Genomic DNA, 17,500 nt, shown 5'->3' with positions numbered 1-17,500 from the left:
AGTGAGTGATCGAGTGATCAAGTGAGTGAGTGAGTGAGTGAGTGAGTGATCGAGTGATCAAGTGAGTGAGTGAGTGAATGATCGAGTGAGTGATCGAGTGAGTGAGTGTGTGAGTGAGTGATCGAGTGAGTGATCTAGTGAGTGATCGAGTGATCGAGTGAGTGATCGAGTGAGTGATCGAGTGAGTGATCGAGTGAGTGATCGAGTGAGTGATCGAGTGATCGAGTGAGTGATCGAGTGAGTGAGTGAGTGAGTGTGTGAGTGATCGAGTGAGTGATCGAGTGAGTGAGTGATCGTGTGAGTGAGTGAGTGAGTGATCGAGTGAGTGAGTGTGTGAGTGAGTGAGTGAGTGATCGAGTGAGTGAGTGAGTGTGTGAGTGATCGAGTGAGTGAGTGATCGTGTGAGTGAGTGAGTGAGTGATCGAGTGAGTGAGTGTGTGAGTGAGTGAGTGATCAAGTGAGTGAGTGAGTGAGTGTGTGAGTGATCGAGTGAGTGATCGAGTAATCGAGTGAGTGAGTGAGTGAGTGAGTGAGTGAGTGATCGAGTGAGTAAGTGAGTGTGTGAGTGATCGAGTGAGTGATCGAGTGGGTGAGTGATCGAGTGAGTGATCGAGTGATCAAGTGAGTGAGTGAGTGAGTGATCGAGTGATCAAGTGAGTGAGTGAGTGAGTGAGTGATCGAGTGAGTGATCGAGTGAGTGAGTGTGTGAGTGAGTGATCGAGTGAGTGATCGAGTGAGTGATCTAGTGAGTAATCGAGTGATCGAGTGAGCGATCGAGTAATCGAGTGAGTGATCGAGTGATCGAGTGATCGAGTGAGTGATCGAGTGAGTGATCGAGTGAGTGATCGAGTGAGTGATCGAGTGAGTGATCGAGTGAGTGATCGAGTGAGTGATCGAGTGAGTGATCGAGTGAGTGATCGAGTGAGTGATCGAGTGAGTGATCGAGTGAGTGATCGAGTGATCGAGTGAGTGAGTGAGTGAGTGAGTGAGTGAGTGATCGAGTGAGTGAGTGTGTGAGTGATCGAGTGAGTGATCGAGTGAGTGAGTGATTGATTGAGTGAGTGATCGAGTGAGTGATCGAGTGAGTGATCGAGTGAGTGAGTGTGTGAGTGAGTGATCGAGTGAGTGATCGAGTGAGTGATCTAGTGAGTAATCGAGTGATCGAGTGAGTGAGTGGGTGAGTGATCGAGTGAGTGATCGAGTGAGTGATCGAGTGATCAAGTGAGTGAGTGAGTGAGTGAGTGAGTGATCGAGTGATCAAGTGAGTGAGTGAGTGAGTGAGTGATCGAGTGAGTGATCGAGTGAGTAAGTGAGTGTGTGAGTGATCGAGTGAGTGATCGAGTGAGTGATCGAGTGGGTGAGTGATAGAGTGAGTGAGTGAGTGAGTGAGTGATCGAGTGATCAAGTGAGTGAGTGAGTGAGTGAGTGATCGAGTGAGTGATCGAGTGAGTAAGTGAGTGTGTGAGTGATCGAGTGAGTGATCGAGTGAGTGATCGAGTGGGTGAGTGATAGAGTGAGTGAGTGAGTGAGTGAGTGATCGAGTGATCAAGTGAGTGAGTGAGTGAGTGAGTGAGTGAGTGATCGAGTGATCAAGTGAGTGAGTGAGTGAGTGATCGAGTGATCAAGTGAGTGAGTGAGTGAGTGAGTGATCGAGTGATCAAGTGAGTGAGTGTGTGAGTGATCGAGTGAGTGATCGAGTGGGTGAGTGATCGAGTGAGTGAGTGAGTGATCGAGTGATCGAGTGAGTGAGTGAGTGAGTGAGTGAGTGAGTGATCGAGTGATCAAGTGAGTGAGTGAGTGAGTGAGTGAGTGAGTGATCGAGTGATCAAGTGAGTGAGTGAGTGAATGATCGAGTGAGTGATCGAGTGAGTGAGTGTGTGAGTGAGTGATCGAGTGAGTGATCGAGTGAGTGATCTAGTGAGTGATCGAGTGATCGAGTGAGTGATCGAGTGAGTGATCGAGTGAGTGATCGAGTGAGTGATCGAGTGAGTGATCGAGTGATCGAGTGAGTGAGTGAGTGATCGAGTGAGTGATCGAGTGAGTGAGTGATCGTGTGAGTGAGTGAGTGAGTGATCGAGTGAGTGAGTGTGTGAGTGAGTGAGTGATCTAGTGAGTAATCGAGTGATCGAGTGAGTGATCGAGTAATCGAGTGAGTGAGTGAGTGAGTGAGTGAGTGAGTGAGTGAGTGATCGAGTGAGTAAGTGAGTGTGTGAGTGATCGAGTGAGTGATCGAGTGAGTGATCGAGTGGGTGAGTGATCGAGTGAGTGATCGAGTGATCAAGTGAGTGAGTGAGTGAGTGATCGAGTGATCAAGTGAGTGAGTGAGTGAGTGAGTGATCGAGTGAGTGATCGAGTGAGTGAGTGTGTGAGTGAGTGATCGAGTGAGTGATCGAGTGAGTGATCTAGTGAGTAATCGAGTGATCGAGTGAGTGATCGAGTAATCGAGTGAGTGATCGAGTGATCGAGTGAGTGATCGAGTGAGTGATCGAGTGAGTGATCGAGTGAGTGATCGAGTGATCGAGTGAGTGAGTGAGTGAGTGAGTGAGTGATCGAGTGAGTGAGTGTGTGAGTGATCGAGTGAGTGATCGAGTGAGTGAGTGATTGATTGAGTGAGTGATCGAGTGAGTGATCGAGTGAGTGATCGAGTGAGTGAGTGTGTGAGTGAGTGATCGAGTGAGTGATCGAGTGAGTGATCTAGTGAGTAATCGAGTGATCGAGTGAGTGATCGAGTAATCGAGTGAGTGATCGAGTGATCGAGTGAGTGAGTGAGTGAGTGAGTGATCGAGTGAGTGATCGAGTGAGTGATCGAGTGAGTGATCGAGTGAGTGATCGAGTGAGTGATCGAGTGATCGAGTGATCGAGTGAGTGAGTGATCGAGTGAGTGAGTGAGTGATCGAGTGATCGAGTGAGTGAGTGAGTGATCGAGTGAGTGAGTGAGTGATCGAGTGAGTGAGTGAGTGAGTGATCGAGTGAGTGAGTGAGTGAGTGATCGAGTGAGTGAGTGAATGTGAGATGAAGTAGTTGAATTGGACTTGGTCACGTACTTTCTGCTGCAGGTTTGCACTCTTGTTCTTGGACGAGCCTCTGGGGTTCATGCTGTTCTCTGGACTCGTGTAGAGCGACTGAAGGCTTCGGTGGTCCGATGGATACGAGCAGCTCGACTGACACACGCTCTTCTGCTGTAACTGTGACAGAGAGAGATGTTTCAGCAGTCAGGCACAATCGTGTGTCTGTGATCAGAGCTTAAAACACGTGCCAAGTGCTTTGTATTTATGTTGGTTTTGAAAAACTTTTATACTACTTTCAACAAGAGATTAAATTTCATGACTCTAAAAAGGTTGTGAGGTGTAATCATGAAGTAAAAACTGATTAAATACATGAGTGTTTTAAATAAATAAATAAAAAACATACATATTTTTTCAAGCTAAATATTTCGTACATATATAAATATATATAACATTAAAGGTGCTCTAAGCGATGTCACGCAATTTTTAGACCAAAACATTTTTTGTCACATACAGCAAACATCTCCTGACTGTCCACTGGCTGCCTGTCCCCTGAACACACTGTAAAGAAACGCGATCTCTGTAGACAGCCCAGGCTAACCCGCTCCACGAAACATGACAAACACTTCCAGCCAATCACCGACAAGAATGACTTGGGGGCGGGGTTTGGGGGGTTAGTGGCGGATGAGGAGGAGGGAGGGTCTAGCTAGCCTCCGTTTTGTTTGACAATACTTTAAATGTCAACAAGTGACGTCACCCGACATCGCTTAGAGAACCTTTAACACCCGTTAAATGCGTGTGTATTTCAGCAGTGGCGTGTAACAGTCACTCCTACTAGATACTTTGAAGGGTTAAATGTTATATATAATATATGCATTTTTCAACTGTAGTCTTTTAAAAAGCCATCTGAAATAATAAACTAAGTGCAATGTATATTGATTTTTCGATACATATTGATACTAAATATCAGAAACGCTTCCAATACTCATTTTTTCCCCCAGAATAGATACATGATACCAGCGTTTCTCTCTCTCTCTCTTCTCTCCGACAGCGAGTGACACACGAACCCGCCTCTCCTCACTCACTCGCTTAATTTGCTCAGGATCAGAATCAGAATATGATTGGATCGAATCGGATGAATATGGTTGTTGTTACAGTACTTGTATTTCAGCGTGGGATTGCACGTTTTGACCATAATTTTACTTGTTCCCACAGATTTTGAGCTCACACCCAATGTACACGCACAAAGTCGCCTTGGATCGTGCTTGTGACACACCTGCATGTTTAACGTATTTCTGAATAAATGATCGTGCTCGTGACGCACCTGCATGTTTAACGTATTTCTGAATAAATGATCGTGACGCACCTGCATGTTGCGAGCGGGTCTGTGCGAGTCTCTCAGCAGGAACGGTTGGACAGGCGACTCAGGCTGAGGACTGGCGGAGGGTTTAGTAACGGGAGACTCCTGAGGAGAACACTGAGGACTCATGAAGGCGGAGAGACTCGGGTCGCAGTGACCCACACACACTCCGGTCCCCTGCTCGGAGGACAGCGGGCAGCTGGAGGACACGTGCTCCTGCTTGACCGACACGCCGTAGCCCTGCGGAACCTGAACCGGAGGCTCCATGATCACGGGACACTCGCGGCTCCTCTTGTGGAGCTCAAAGCGCAGCTCCTCCACCTGCCTCTGCTCCTGCTGGAGCTTCCACCGCAGCTCCTCGATCACCTTCTGCTTCTCTACCAGCATCTTGTCCTTCTCCGCGTCCGGGCCGAGGTGTGGAGACGACAGCGTGCCGTCGCTGAAGCTGTCGGGCAGCGAGAGGTCGGAGGAGGCCGGGGAGATGGGAGGCGAGGAGCCGCTGCTGCAGAACGGGTAGAAGCCGGGCCCGTGGGATGCCGGGGACTGATAGGAGGATCCGCTGGGAGTCACGGGGAACGGGCCGGTGCTGACGTCCCCGGAGCCCGATGGAGAAGCACAGCTGGAGTCTTTAAAGGGACGCAGGCGCTCGATGAGAGACGTTTTGGTGCCGGAGACGGGGAGACCTCGTATGCGCAGTTGCTGTCGCAGTTCGGACACCTGAAGACACAGAAGACAAGAGTTTCAGGCTTTATAAGAAGTAAAAAAGTAAAGTAAAACTTTATTTATATAGCACTTTTCACAGACAAGAAGGGTCACAAAGTGCTTCACAGTAAAAACTAAAATAATAAAACATAATAACCACAACACACATAACAACAAAACCATATGGCTAGTTAAATGCTTGTCTAAAAAGATGCGTCTTAAGGTGTTTACTAAACGTTTCTACATAGTCCAGGGCTCTCAAGGCTAATGGAAGAGAGTTCCAGAGCCTTGGAGCCACCACACAGAAAGCACGATCACCTCTTGTTTTAAGACGTGTTTTAGGAACGGTAAAAAGGTCTTGGCCTGAAGACCTCAAAGAGCGACCAGGAGTGTGTATGTGCAATAGGTCCTGGATGTAAGAGGGAGCTTGACCATGGAAGGCTCTGTAAGTAATGGTTAACATTTTAAACTGCACTCTAAAACTAATTGGGAGCCAATGAAGAGCCTTAAGCACAGGTGTGATATGTGATCTCCTGTTGGTCTTTGACAAAAGTCTTGCAGCAGCATTCTGTACAACTTGCAGTTTGTCCATGGAGGATTTGTTTAAGCAAGTGTACAGTACATTGCAATAATCCAGGCGAGAGGAAATAAAAGCATGAACAAGCATCTCCAGCTCTTCTTTAGAAACAACCGATCTAATCCTAGCGATGTTCCTGAGATGAAAAAAACAGGAACGAATCACAGATTTAACATGACTGCTAAAACTCATCGATTTATCAAAAATGACACCCAAATTTTGCACCACATTACCATCCGAGGATGGTAGAGCCCCAATGGCCTGCCTAATCTTTGGAGTCATGTTATCTGGAGCAAAAATCAGCACCTCAGTTTTGTCTGAATTTAGTTGCAAAAAGTTGTCTGCCATCCAATTATTAATGGAGGCTAAGCAATTGTGCAACAAGGACAGTTTATCCAGCCTATCAGGGCTAAAAGATAAATATAGTTGAATATCATTAGCATAACAATGATAAGATATTTCCCCAAAAACTAGCAATAATCTCTCCGAAAGGGAGCATATACAGACTGAACAGCAGGGGGCCGAGCACAGAACCTTGGGGCACACCACAGGACAAAGAAGCAGCGCTTTTTCGATTTAAAGTGGACATATCATGATTTTTCCGTGTTTAAGTGCTATAATCAGGTCCCCGGTGAATCTACCAACCTAGAAAACGTTGTTTTGGTGAGCCTTTCTCTTTACCAAATGTAAAAAATTTCGGTAAAAAATTAGCGAATAGCACCAGAGGGCGTATAAGCTTTGGGTCATCATCAGTACCTTCAGGTCGTCCAGGTTGTTGGGCAGCGGCGCGGGACTGATGGAGTTGATGGAGTTGATGGAGTTGATGGAGTTGATGGAGGACGGACTGCAGTAGTTGCTCTTCACTGGAGACGACGAGCTGCTGCTACTGCCTGCTGAAGCACATGAGGCCTGCTGCTCACCAGACGACCTGATACACACACACACACACACACACACACACACACACACACACACACACACACACACACACACACACACACACACACACACACACACACACACACACACACATCAGTGAGAATGCTGGAAACAACTCTTGTCAGTAAATAAAAAACACCAGTTTTCACTGAAAAGCGCCTATAATAATGTTGTAATAAATGGCAATAACTTGCTTAGGGATTGTTACATGTAGACAATTTCATCTGGCAATAAAAGTATAACTTTCTAAAGGAAAAAAAATCAAACTTCAAGGAGGTTCTGTTTGACTGACTATAATTTTGCTCCAGTTTTTCTTAAATCTGGTAAATTTATCGATTCTCAGAAATGTTTTTTTTTTTTAATTGGTACTTTAAATGAAATAGTTTGAAACGTCAAGTTCAGGGTTGGGCCGATGGACGATATCATCATCCATCGTGATGGCTGACAGACATCACGATGTTTAGACAGCATCGGAAAATATCAAAAATACAGTAAAACAGCTGTTATCTATGTGAATATATGTTAAAATATAATTTATTCCTGTGATCAAAGCTGATTCAGCATCATTACTCCAGTCTTCAGTGTCACATGATCCTTCAGAAATCACTCTAATATGATGATTCGCTGCTTTTATGATTATTATCAATGTTGAAAACGTCTCGTTCCCTGAGGGAGGACGTAATTGGGATCACTTCAGGGAGCTCTACCATCTTCGAGTATCTACAGAACAAGCCAATGCACATTGGCGTGTGAGATTTGCATCTCGTGCCCCGCAGCGCGGATATAAATACGGAAGCTGATGCACACACCTTTTGTTTTTCGCTGAGGAGCCGAAAAACAAAAGGTGTTTTTGGCTTGTTCTGTAGATCCACGAAGATGGTAGAGCTCCCTGAAGTGATCCCAATTACGTTGGCACGTCGACGTAACGTTGAACGTGACCGACTGAAAGGGAACAGTTGTGCTACTTCAGATTTCTGTGGAAACCGTGTTCCATTACAATTTAAACATTTGGCATCAGTAAAAAAAAATTGTGAAAGAAATGAATACTTCTATTCATCAAGGATGTTACAAAAAGTTATAATGTTACAAAAGATTCCATTTCAAATAAATTCTGTTCTTTTGAACTGCTAATTCATCCAAAATGTGATACAAGATTCTTTGATGAATAGAAAGTTCAAAAGAACAGCATTTATTTGAAATAGAATCTTTTAATCCACAATGATTCGAGTGTGTACACGATGTAGTTTATCCGGTGATATTTGTGCTTCTGAACGATGTGTGGACTCACTTGTGCTGGTTGATCTGGTAGCTGAAGCTGGTCTGCGAGTGTGTCTGCGAGTGTGTGTGTTTCTGCTGGCTGAGGATCTGCAGTTGTAGGAAGAGCTGCTGTTGTTGAAGCAGACGAGCGTACGCGGAGTCCATCTGAGCCGGAGGAGAACGCTCGGCCTTCTGGTCCGGTGGGATGTACTGGTGGTACTTCAGCTTCTTCACTTTAGGCTTGATGTCTTTGGGTTTCTTGTGGCGGTTCTTCTCAGACACTTTGGACTGCTTTGCACAGGAAAAGAACAGAGGATTCGAGGAACTTCATGCAATGAGCAGATATCAGATTTACAGAGAGCTTATTATTTGATGAGGACGCTCATGTTCTCCTCTGGGGTTTGAGCGCTGCCGTCTTTGCTCTGAGGGCCCTTAATAATACATTATTATACCGTTAAATGATGATTAAAGATTGATTGTTATTAACCCTGTAAAGCCTGACATATTAAATAATAATACTAGTCTGAAATTGTTTTTAATGGAACAGTTAATTGAACATTAAGACAAAAAAAAAATCATGTGTTTTTTGTTAAGAATCATATTTGATCCATATAGTCTGATGTAGTGAGAATATGGAGGAAAAAACAGCTTTACATTACTACAATATTAAAGGTTAACAACATAGCACAAACTGTTCGCCAAAATTCAGTTGCTATTTTTAGATATAATAATCAAAACTCAAATAACAAATTGTATGCAAAACGTCAACTGCACATAAGGCAGTTTACGCATTAACTTCTAAATCTAATTATATGTTTCCAATTCGTTGCCTGTAATCATTGCTGTCATTTTCATGACAGATATTTTAAACATAGCCTACATTAAATAGTCAAGACTTCACTAACAGGTTATATATAGCGATAGAGTTCTTTCTCTAGCGAACTAACAAGCTGTGAAAACTGAATGACTTGCCTGAGGTAAATTATGTGACATTTTGTTTACAAGCGGTTTTATTGACGTCTTTCCGCCTTTGAAACACTGATTGAGCGATTACACGAGTTATGATTCATTTCAGTAAGTTGTACTGTATCTTTCAACATACATTCAGATGTTCATTGATGTTTATTGTGTAACTGGTGTTTAAGAGGAAGAGATGATCGCGTTCACAAGCGCTCCGCCTATTATCAGTCAGAGCGTCAAAATGGCATTTATTGTTTGAATTTCATGATAAAATGGACAGAATATTAAAGATTACACTTTGTTTCTTATCGAAAGTAACAAAACGCAGAGTGTATTGCGATTATTGGTGGTTAAAAGTGGTGGTTAGGCTACACGCAGTGTTCGTCGTGTACACATAAGACACGAAAATTTGCGGGACGAATATGTGCACCATTACACCCCTAATTACATTTTAATCAAATGTCAAGGAAGAAAAGTTAGTTTTGTGACAAAGTAAAGTCAACCTCAAGCGGCAACCTTCGTGTCTCTCTAATCCAACACTGAAGTGAGTTAAACTGCAGTTCCTCCACTGGCCACTAGAGGCCGGCTTCAGGAGAGACTCAATCCCATAGACCCGCATGTTAAAATGCCCAACTTTACAGCAGAAATAAATATGTTTTCAGTCTGGTGCAAAAAGTGGTTTTGGTCTATATAGATAATGTTGTCCTTCATGACGACTGTGAGGGTGGTGAATTTTTGTATAACTCATCCTTTTATACTATATTAAGCCTTAAAGTTTTGCATTTTTAATACATGATTAACTAACTGTATTTTTTCTATGTACATTTCTGAAATGCACTTTCTGTAAAGCTGCTTTGAAACAATATGTATTGTGAAAAGCGCTATACAAATAAATTTGAATTGAATTGAATAATTAAGGGCGTGGCCACTTGAGTGACAGGTGGATTGCCGCTGATGTCACTACTAGCCGTTTGTCTGCTAGCGTTAGCGTCACGTCACCTCAGCTAATCCGCCTCACTGCACATTTTCGTTTATCTGGGAGTGACGCGCAGCCAAGATGGCGACGGCCGGCTCCGCCCACTTTGGGCAGGCCCGTCGGAACAGGACAGGCAAACCAAGCAATTGCTTGGGGCCCCGAGCTGGACTGGGGCCCCAAGACAACGACTGTTTAAGAATAAAATGCAACGACAAACTGTGAGCGCCCCTTTGATAGTCAATGCAGTAAAGTGCAATGACACTGTTATCGGAATCCCCCTCAAGGGGGCCCCCTCAGTAGTCGCTGACAGCAGCCAGCCAACCACGCGATCTCTGCTACCGGCAAAATACAAACCTCCTCGGGAGTTATCATGAAGCGGAATTATGCTTCAGGAAGCCAGAAAAGAAAGAAGAGAAAGGAAGAGAAGGTTAAGAAAAATACCAGATAGTGGTAAAGTTATAAATTACACTGCATAAAAATAGCTCTACTTGTCTTGTACAAATGGTGTAATTTTGCAGCAGGTAACATTAGGCTAGCAAAAATATGTTTATGTTAGCTACCTGCCTGACGGCAAATGCTGCTTGTAACGATCGAACAGTTAGTGCAAATTTTTGTTCGAACGGACGGAATATGGTTAACGTTACATACTGTAATATGTTTTTTAACGGTTTAAGGAGTTCCAGAATCACTGTTTATCGTATTTAATGACATGACATTGCTATAGCTAATAGGTTTTGATGAAAGTGGCATAGCATAACTATTCCACCGTGATAATCTATTTACCAATGGGGGTTAGGAAAACCACACAATAAATTCCGTGCATCAAACATTAGCTTGGGATGTTTTTAAGCATTGGTAGTGAAAGCAGCATCCCTTCCCTTCTAATATCAAAATATGGAAATGCTAACATATCTTTAAGTTTTCTGTAACACTTTATAATAACAATCATTAATAGATGGTAAATTGTTAGTTATTTAATATTTAGTTAATTGTCATTTAACTGTTAGCAAACAGTCTTTTTACTTAATAAATAATTTGTAACCTTACCCATCTGTAAACATTATTTAACCTGAAAAAGGCAGAGGAACATGATTTTTTCATAGCTTATGTCACTGTAATTTTTTTATTTTTTTATGCACAGTATGCAACAGCAGTATTTGCACTGTAAACCTTTTTTATTCATATAAAGTGTGTGTAAGTGTGTGGGTGGGGGGGGGGGGGCTTGGGGGGCCTCCATGTCCATTTTGCTTGGGGCCCCCAAATTCCTTCAAACGGCCCTGACTTTGGGCTTCAAAAACGCTCTTCAGAAACACTACGGGTGACGTCACGCACACTACACACATATTTTACAGTCTATGTTCAACCTCAACAATGGGATAGGGCGGGGCGCGTTACGTACCGTGGATGGTGTATCGTGGTTTTTCGGTTCAGTTTGAATATCGTTACACCCCAATGCTTTTAGACTAAACACGTAATACGCATGTGCAATCCGTCACCATTTCCACAGATTCACATTTATTACAGTTTAAGGTAATGGTATCGTTTTCCAAAAACTATTTAAATTTTGCGTTCCCAGGCCACCAAATCGCAGCTGTTGTGTAAATCATCAAAAGTTTTCTGTTTTCAGTAGTAAACGGTGTTGTGTAAGCGAGTTAATAACTAATGATTCTTACAACGAAAATGAATAAATTCAAAACTTAGTTAAACTGAACAGTGACTTTCTTCTAGATCTGCTGTACAGCCAAAACAATCTTTGCATTATTTTCCTGTTATCACTGTAAAGCTGCTTTGAAACGATCTGTATTGTATAAAGCGCTATACAAGTAAAGCTGACGATTTAAACCATCAATCAGATGACAGAGGGACTGCATGAATTTTGGAGACTATCAAATATGAATCAGTAGTCTTAAAGGGTTAAACAAATATAAATAATGTCTTCTGTTAAAAACTTCTGCAAAGGTCAAACCTTGGAGTTTCCATACGTTGGTACGCAGGTGACATTGTTTATAAGATTTATGTACTTTGGATTTAATATATGCCACACATGAGGTGATTACTATTAAACATGTACATCATTTACAGCTTTCACAAGCCACAGCACTAAAGTAAATATTCCAAACACACTTTTACTCAGTGTGTTTGTAGCAACAGGTCATGATGATGTGATGCCAGGCACATACTGCGAGCCGTTTATTATCACCAGAGAACGGGCAATCATTCTAACATTCACAAAACACTGCGTCAGAAACACACTGATCTCAGGCTCCGAGTCAAAGAGCTGTCAGACGATCCTGAGCAGAACTGCAGTTCCCTGAACCACCACAGGGGGCAGAACACCAACACCTGAACCGCCACAGGGGGAGGAACACCAACACCTGAACCTCTACAGGGGGCAGAACACCAACACCTGAACCACCACAGGGGGCAGAACACCAACACCTGAACCTCTACAGGGGGCAGAACACCAACACCTGAACCTCTACAGGGGTCAGAACACCAACACCTGAACCACCACAGGGGGCAGAACACCAACACCTGAACCTCTACAGGGGGCAGAACACCAACACCTGAACCTCTACAGGGGGCAGAACACCAACACCTGAACCACCACAGGGGGCAGAACACCAACACCTGAACCTCTACAGGGGGCAGAACACCAACACCTGAACCTCTACAGGGGGCAGAACACCAACACCTGAACCTCTACAGGGGGCAGAACACCAACACCTGAACCTCTACAGGGGGCAGAACACCAACACCTGAAACCACCACAGGGGGCAGAACACCAACACCTGAACCACCACAGGGGGCAGAACACCAACACCTGAACCTCTACAGGGGGCAGAACACCAACACCTGAACCTCTACAGGGGGCAGAACACCAACACCTGAACCTCTACAGGGGGCAGAACACCAACACCTGAACCACCACAGGGGGCAGAACACCAACACCTGAACCTCTACAGGGGGCAGAACACCAACACCTGAACCTCTACAGGGGGCAGAACACCAACACCTGAACCTCTACAGGGGGCAGAACACCAACACCTGAACCACCACAGGGGGCAGAACACCAACACCTGAACCTCTACAGGGGGCAGAACACCAACACCTGAACCTCTACAGGGGGCAGAACACCAACACCTGAACCTCTACAGGGGGCAGAACACCAACACCTGAACCTCTACAGGGGGCAGAACACCAACACCTGAACCACCACAGGGGGCAGAACACCAACACCTGAACCTCTACAGGGGGCAGAACACCAACACCTGAACCTCTACAGGGGGCAGAACACCAACACCTGAACCACCACAGGGGGCAGAACACCAACACCTGAACCTCTACAGGGGGCAGAACACCAACACCTGAACCACCACAGGGGGCAGAACACCAACACCTGAACCTCTACAGGGGGCAGAACACCAACACCTGAACCACCACAGGGGGCAGAACACCAACACCTGAACCGCCACAGGGGGCAGAACACCAACACCTGAACCTCTACAGGGGGCAGAACACCAACACCTGAACCTCTACAGGGGGCAGAACACCAACACCTGAACCAACACAGGGGGCAGAACACCAACACCTGAACCTCTACAGGGGGCAGAACACCAACACCTGAACCTCTACAGGGGGCAGAACACCAACACCTGAACCTCTACAGGGGGCAGAACACCAACACCTGAACCACCACAGGGGGCAGAACACCAACACCTGAACCTCTACAGGGGGCAGAACACCAACACCTGAACCTCTACAGGGGGCAGAACACCAACACCTGAACCACCACAGGGGGCAGAACACCAACACCTGAACCTCTACAGGGGGCAGAACACCAACACCTGAACCTCTACAGGGGGCAGAACACCAACACCTGAACCTCTACAGTTAAAGGGGCGGTTGATTATAATTTCACTTTTCTAACTCTAGTTAGTGTGTAATGTTGCTGTGTGAGCATAAACAACATCTGCAAAGTTATGATGCTCAAAGTTCAAAGCAAAGGGAGATATTTTCTTTTAAAGAAATATCTTTTTTAGGACTACAACAAACGGCTGATTTACACATTACACAACATTCCTCCAGGGTTAGTGACATCACTAACTCTAACATTTACATAAACCCCGCCCCCAGGAATGCGATTTATAGATTATCATGACAGAATATGCTAATCAATGACTAGAAGATAGTAAACTCCACATCAGCTGCATAAACTCATCAACTAACCACTACATGTCACTTCTTGAGTCTCTCCGTCTTTGTCTGACTCCGGTTTGAACATAAAAGGCTAAAGGTTTTTGAAATGTTCAGTGCATGTTTGTGTGAGGTAATCGAAGCTGCTAAGGACACGAGCTCTTGAAGCTCCGCCCCCTGTGCCGGGAGCAGCAGCTCATTTGCATTTAAAGGGACACACAAAAAACTGTGTGTTTTTACTCACCCTCAAAAAGTGACAATTTGAACATGCTATATAAAAATATCTGTGGGGTATTTTGAGCTAAAACTTCACATACACACTTTCTGGGGACATCAGAAACTTATTTTACATCTGAAAAAGGGCAAAGGGCATTGTACCACCCCTTTAATGGACCACTTGCACTGAGCTTCGTGACGCACTTCCGTTTTGAAAACTTATTTCTGGTTATGTAATCATTGAGTTGACTAAACGCCACCTAACATGAGTGTCTGCTAGAAGATTTAATAGGCAGGAGAAGGGATATTCTGATGTTTACTGTGTACAGAATTTTCCAAACTCATCGGAACATGAAGTTTTAATCGCTGTTGCCGGAAACTCCCGAGATGTAATTAGTAGAACGCGGAAGTAGTGCAGGTAGTCCATTAATCAGACTCACGTGTTCAGCGCTGGTGTGTGTAAGCGACTCACGTGTTCAGCGCTGGTGTGTGTAAGCGACTCACGTGTTCAGTGCTGGTGTGTGTAAGAGACTCACGTGTTCAGTGCTGGTGTGTGTAAGCGACTCACGTGTTCAGCGCTGGTGTGTGTAAGCGACTCACGTGTTCAGTGCTGGTGTGTGTAAGAGACTCACGTGTTCAGTGCTGGTGTGTGCAAGAGACTCACGTGTTCAGTGCTGGTGTGTGTAAGCGACTCACGTGTTCAGCGCTGGTGTGTGTAAGCGACTCACGTGTTCAGCGCTGGTGTGTGTAAGCGACTCACGTATTCAGCGCTGGTGTGTGTAAGCGACTCACGTGTTCAGCGCTGGTGTGTGTAAGCGACTCACGTGTTCAGCGCTGGTGTGTGTAAGCGACTCACGTGTTTAGCGCTGGTGTGTGTAAGTGACTCACGTGCTCAGCGCTGGTGTGTGTAAGAGACTCACGTGTTCAGTGCTGGTGTGTGTAAGCGACTCACGTGTTCAGTGGTGTGTGTAAGCGACTCACGTGTTCAGTGCTGGTGTGTGTAAGTGACTCACGTGTTCAGCGCTGGTGTGTGTAAGCGACTCACGTGTTCAGCGCTGGTGTGTGTAAGCGACTCACGTGTTCAGTGCTGGTGTGTGTAAGAGACTCACGTGTTCAGTGCTGGTGTGTGTGTTCAGTGCTGGTGTGTGTAAGAGACTCACGTGTTCAGTGGTGTGTGTAAGAGACTCACGTGTTCAGTGCTGGTGTGTGTAAGAGACTCACGTGTTCAGTGCTGGTGTGTGTAAGAGACTCACGTGTTCAGCACTGGTGTGTGTAAGTGACTCACGTGTTCAGCGCTGGTGTGTGTAAGAGACTCACGTGTTCAGTGGTGTGTGTAAGACACTCACGTGTTCAGTGGTGTGTGTAAGAGACTCACGTGTTCAGTGCTGGTGTGTGTAAGCGACTCACGTGTTCAGCGCTGGTGTGTGTAAGCGACTCACGTGTTCAGTGGTGTGTGTAAGAGACTCACGTGTTCAGTGCTGGTGTGTGTAAGCGACTCACGTGTTCAGTGCTGGTGTGTGTAAGAGACTCACATGTTCAGTGCTGGTGTGTGTAAGTGACTCACGTGTTCAGTGCTGGTGTGTGTAAGCGACTCACGTGTTCAGCGCTGGTGTGTGTAAGAGACTCACGTGTTCAGTGGTGTGTGTAAGAGACTCACGTGTTCAGTGCTGGTGTGTGTAAGCGACTCACGTGTTCAGTGCTGGTGTGTATAAGAGACTCACGTGTTCAGCGCTGGTGTGTGTAAGCGACTTACGTGTTCAGCGCTGGTGTGTGTAAGCGACTCACGTGTTCAGCGCTGGTGTGTGTAAGCGACTCACGTGTTCAGTGCTGGTGTGTGTAAGAGACTCACGTGTTCAGCGCTGGTGTGTGTAAGCGACTCACGTGTTCAGCGCTGGTGTGTGTAAGCGACTTACGTGTTCAGTGCTGGTGTGTGTAAGAGACTCACGTGTTCAGTGCTGGTGTGTGTAAGTGACTCACGTGTTCAGTGCTGGTGTGTGTAAGCGACTCACGTGTTCAGTGGTGTGTGTAAGAGACTCACGTGTTCAGCGCTGGTGTGTGTAAGTGACTCACGTGTTCAGCGCTGGTGTGTGTAAGCGACTTACGTGTTCAGCGCTGGTGTGTGTAAGCGACTCACGTGTTCAGCGCTGGTGTGTGTAAGCGACTCACGTGTTCAGTGCTGGTGTGTGTAAGAGACTCACGTGTTCAGTGCTGGTGTGTGTAAGCGACTCACGTGTTCAGTGGTGTGTGTAAGAGACTCACGTGTTCAGCGCTGGTGTGTGTAAGTGACTCACGTGTTCAGCGCTGGTGTGTGTAAGCGACTCACGTGTTTAGTGGTGTGTGTAAGAGACTCACGCGTTCAGTGCTGGTGTGTGTAAGAGACTCACGTGTTCAGTGCTGGTGTGTGTAAGAGACTCACGTGTTCAGTGCTGGTGTGTGTAAGAGACTCAATTGTTCAGTGCTGGTGTGTGTAAGAGACTCACGTGTTCAGTGCTGGTGTGTGTAAGAGACTCACGTGTTCAGTGCTGGTGTGTGTAAGAGACTCACGTGTTCAGCGCTGGTGTGTGTAAGAGACTCACGTGTTCAGTGGTGTGTGTAAGAGACTCACGTGTTCAGCGCTGGTGTGTGTAAGCGACTCACGTGTTTAGTGGTGTGTGTAAGAGACTCACGTGTTCAGTGCTGGTGTGTGTAAGAGACTCACGTGTTCAGTGCTGGTGTGTGTAAGAGACTCACGTGTTCAGTGCTGGTGTGTGTAAGAGACTCACGTGTTCAGTGCTGTTGTGTGTAAGAGACTCACGTGTTCAGTGCTGGTGTGTGTAAGAGACTCACGTGTTCAGCGCTGGTGTGTGTAAGAGACTCACGTGTTCAGTGCTGGTGTGTGTAAGAGACTCACGTGTTCAGTGCTGGTGTGTGTAAGAGACTCACGTGTTCAGTGCTGGTGTGTGTAAGAGACTCACGTGTTCAGCGCTGGTGTGTGTAAGAGACTCACGTGTTCAGTGCTGGTGTGTGTAAGAGACTCACGTGTTCAGCGCTGGTGTGTGTAAGAGACTCACGTGTTCAGCGCTGGTGTGTGTAAGAGACTCACGTGTTCAGTGCTGGTGTGTGTAAGAGACTCACGTGTTCAGTGCTGGTGTGTGTAAGAGACTAACGTGTTCAGTGCTGGTGTGTGTAAGAGACTCACGTGTTCAGCGCTGGTGTGTGTAAGCGACTCACGTGTTCAGCGCTGGTGTGTGTAAGCGACTCACGTGTTCAGCGCTGGTGTGTGTAAGCGACTCACGTGTTCAGCGCTGGTGTGTGTAAGAGACTCACGTGTT

General features: G+C 45.7%; 2 protein-coding genes across 2 annotated transcripts in view; one reads left to right on the top strand and one right to left on the bottom strand.

Annotated features, from left to right (window-relative positions):
- LOC130096656 (putative uncharacterized protein MYH16) overlaps window positions 1–17,500 on the top strand; it is a 329,204-nt gene that overhangs the window by 132,450 nt on the left and 179,254 nt on the right. The window lies entirely within an intron of this gene.
- myocd (myocardin) overlaps window positions 1–17,500 on the bottom strand; it is an 89,615-nt gene that overhangs the window by 16,406 nt on the left and 55,709 nt on the right. Inside the window, exons 7-11 of the mRNA XM_056263264.1 lie at window positions 8,207–8,271; window positions 7,872–8,165; window positions 6,401–6,572; window positions 4,372–5,082; window positions 3,045–3,185 (exon numbers count right to left, since the gene is read on the bottom strand). Coding sequence (XP_056119239.1) covers window positions 3,045–3,185; window positions 4,372–5,082; window positions 6,401–6,572; window positions 7,872–8,165; window positions 8,207–8,271 — 1,383 coding nt within the window. The remainder of the gene's footprint in view (window positions 1–3,044; window positions 3,186–4,371; window positions 5,083–6,400; window positions 6,573–7,871; window positions 8,166–8,206; window positions 8,272–17,500) is intronic.

The sequence above is a fragment of the Rhinichthys klamathensis genome, unplaced genomic scaffold (assembly GCF_029890125.1).
Source record: "Rhinichthys klamathensis goyatoka isolate OS25496 unplaced genomic scaffold, OSU_Roscu_1.1 h1tg000204l_1, whole genome shotgun sequence".
Classification (NCBI taxonomy): Eukaryota; Metazoa; Chordata; class Actinopteri; order Cypriniformes; family Leuciscidae; genus Rhinichthys; species Rhinichthys klamathensis.
This window is presented reverse-complemented; position numbering and strand designations above follow the sequence as displayed.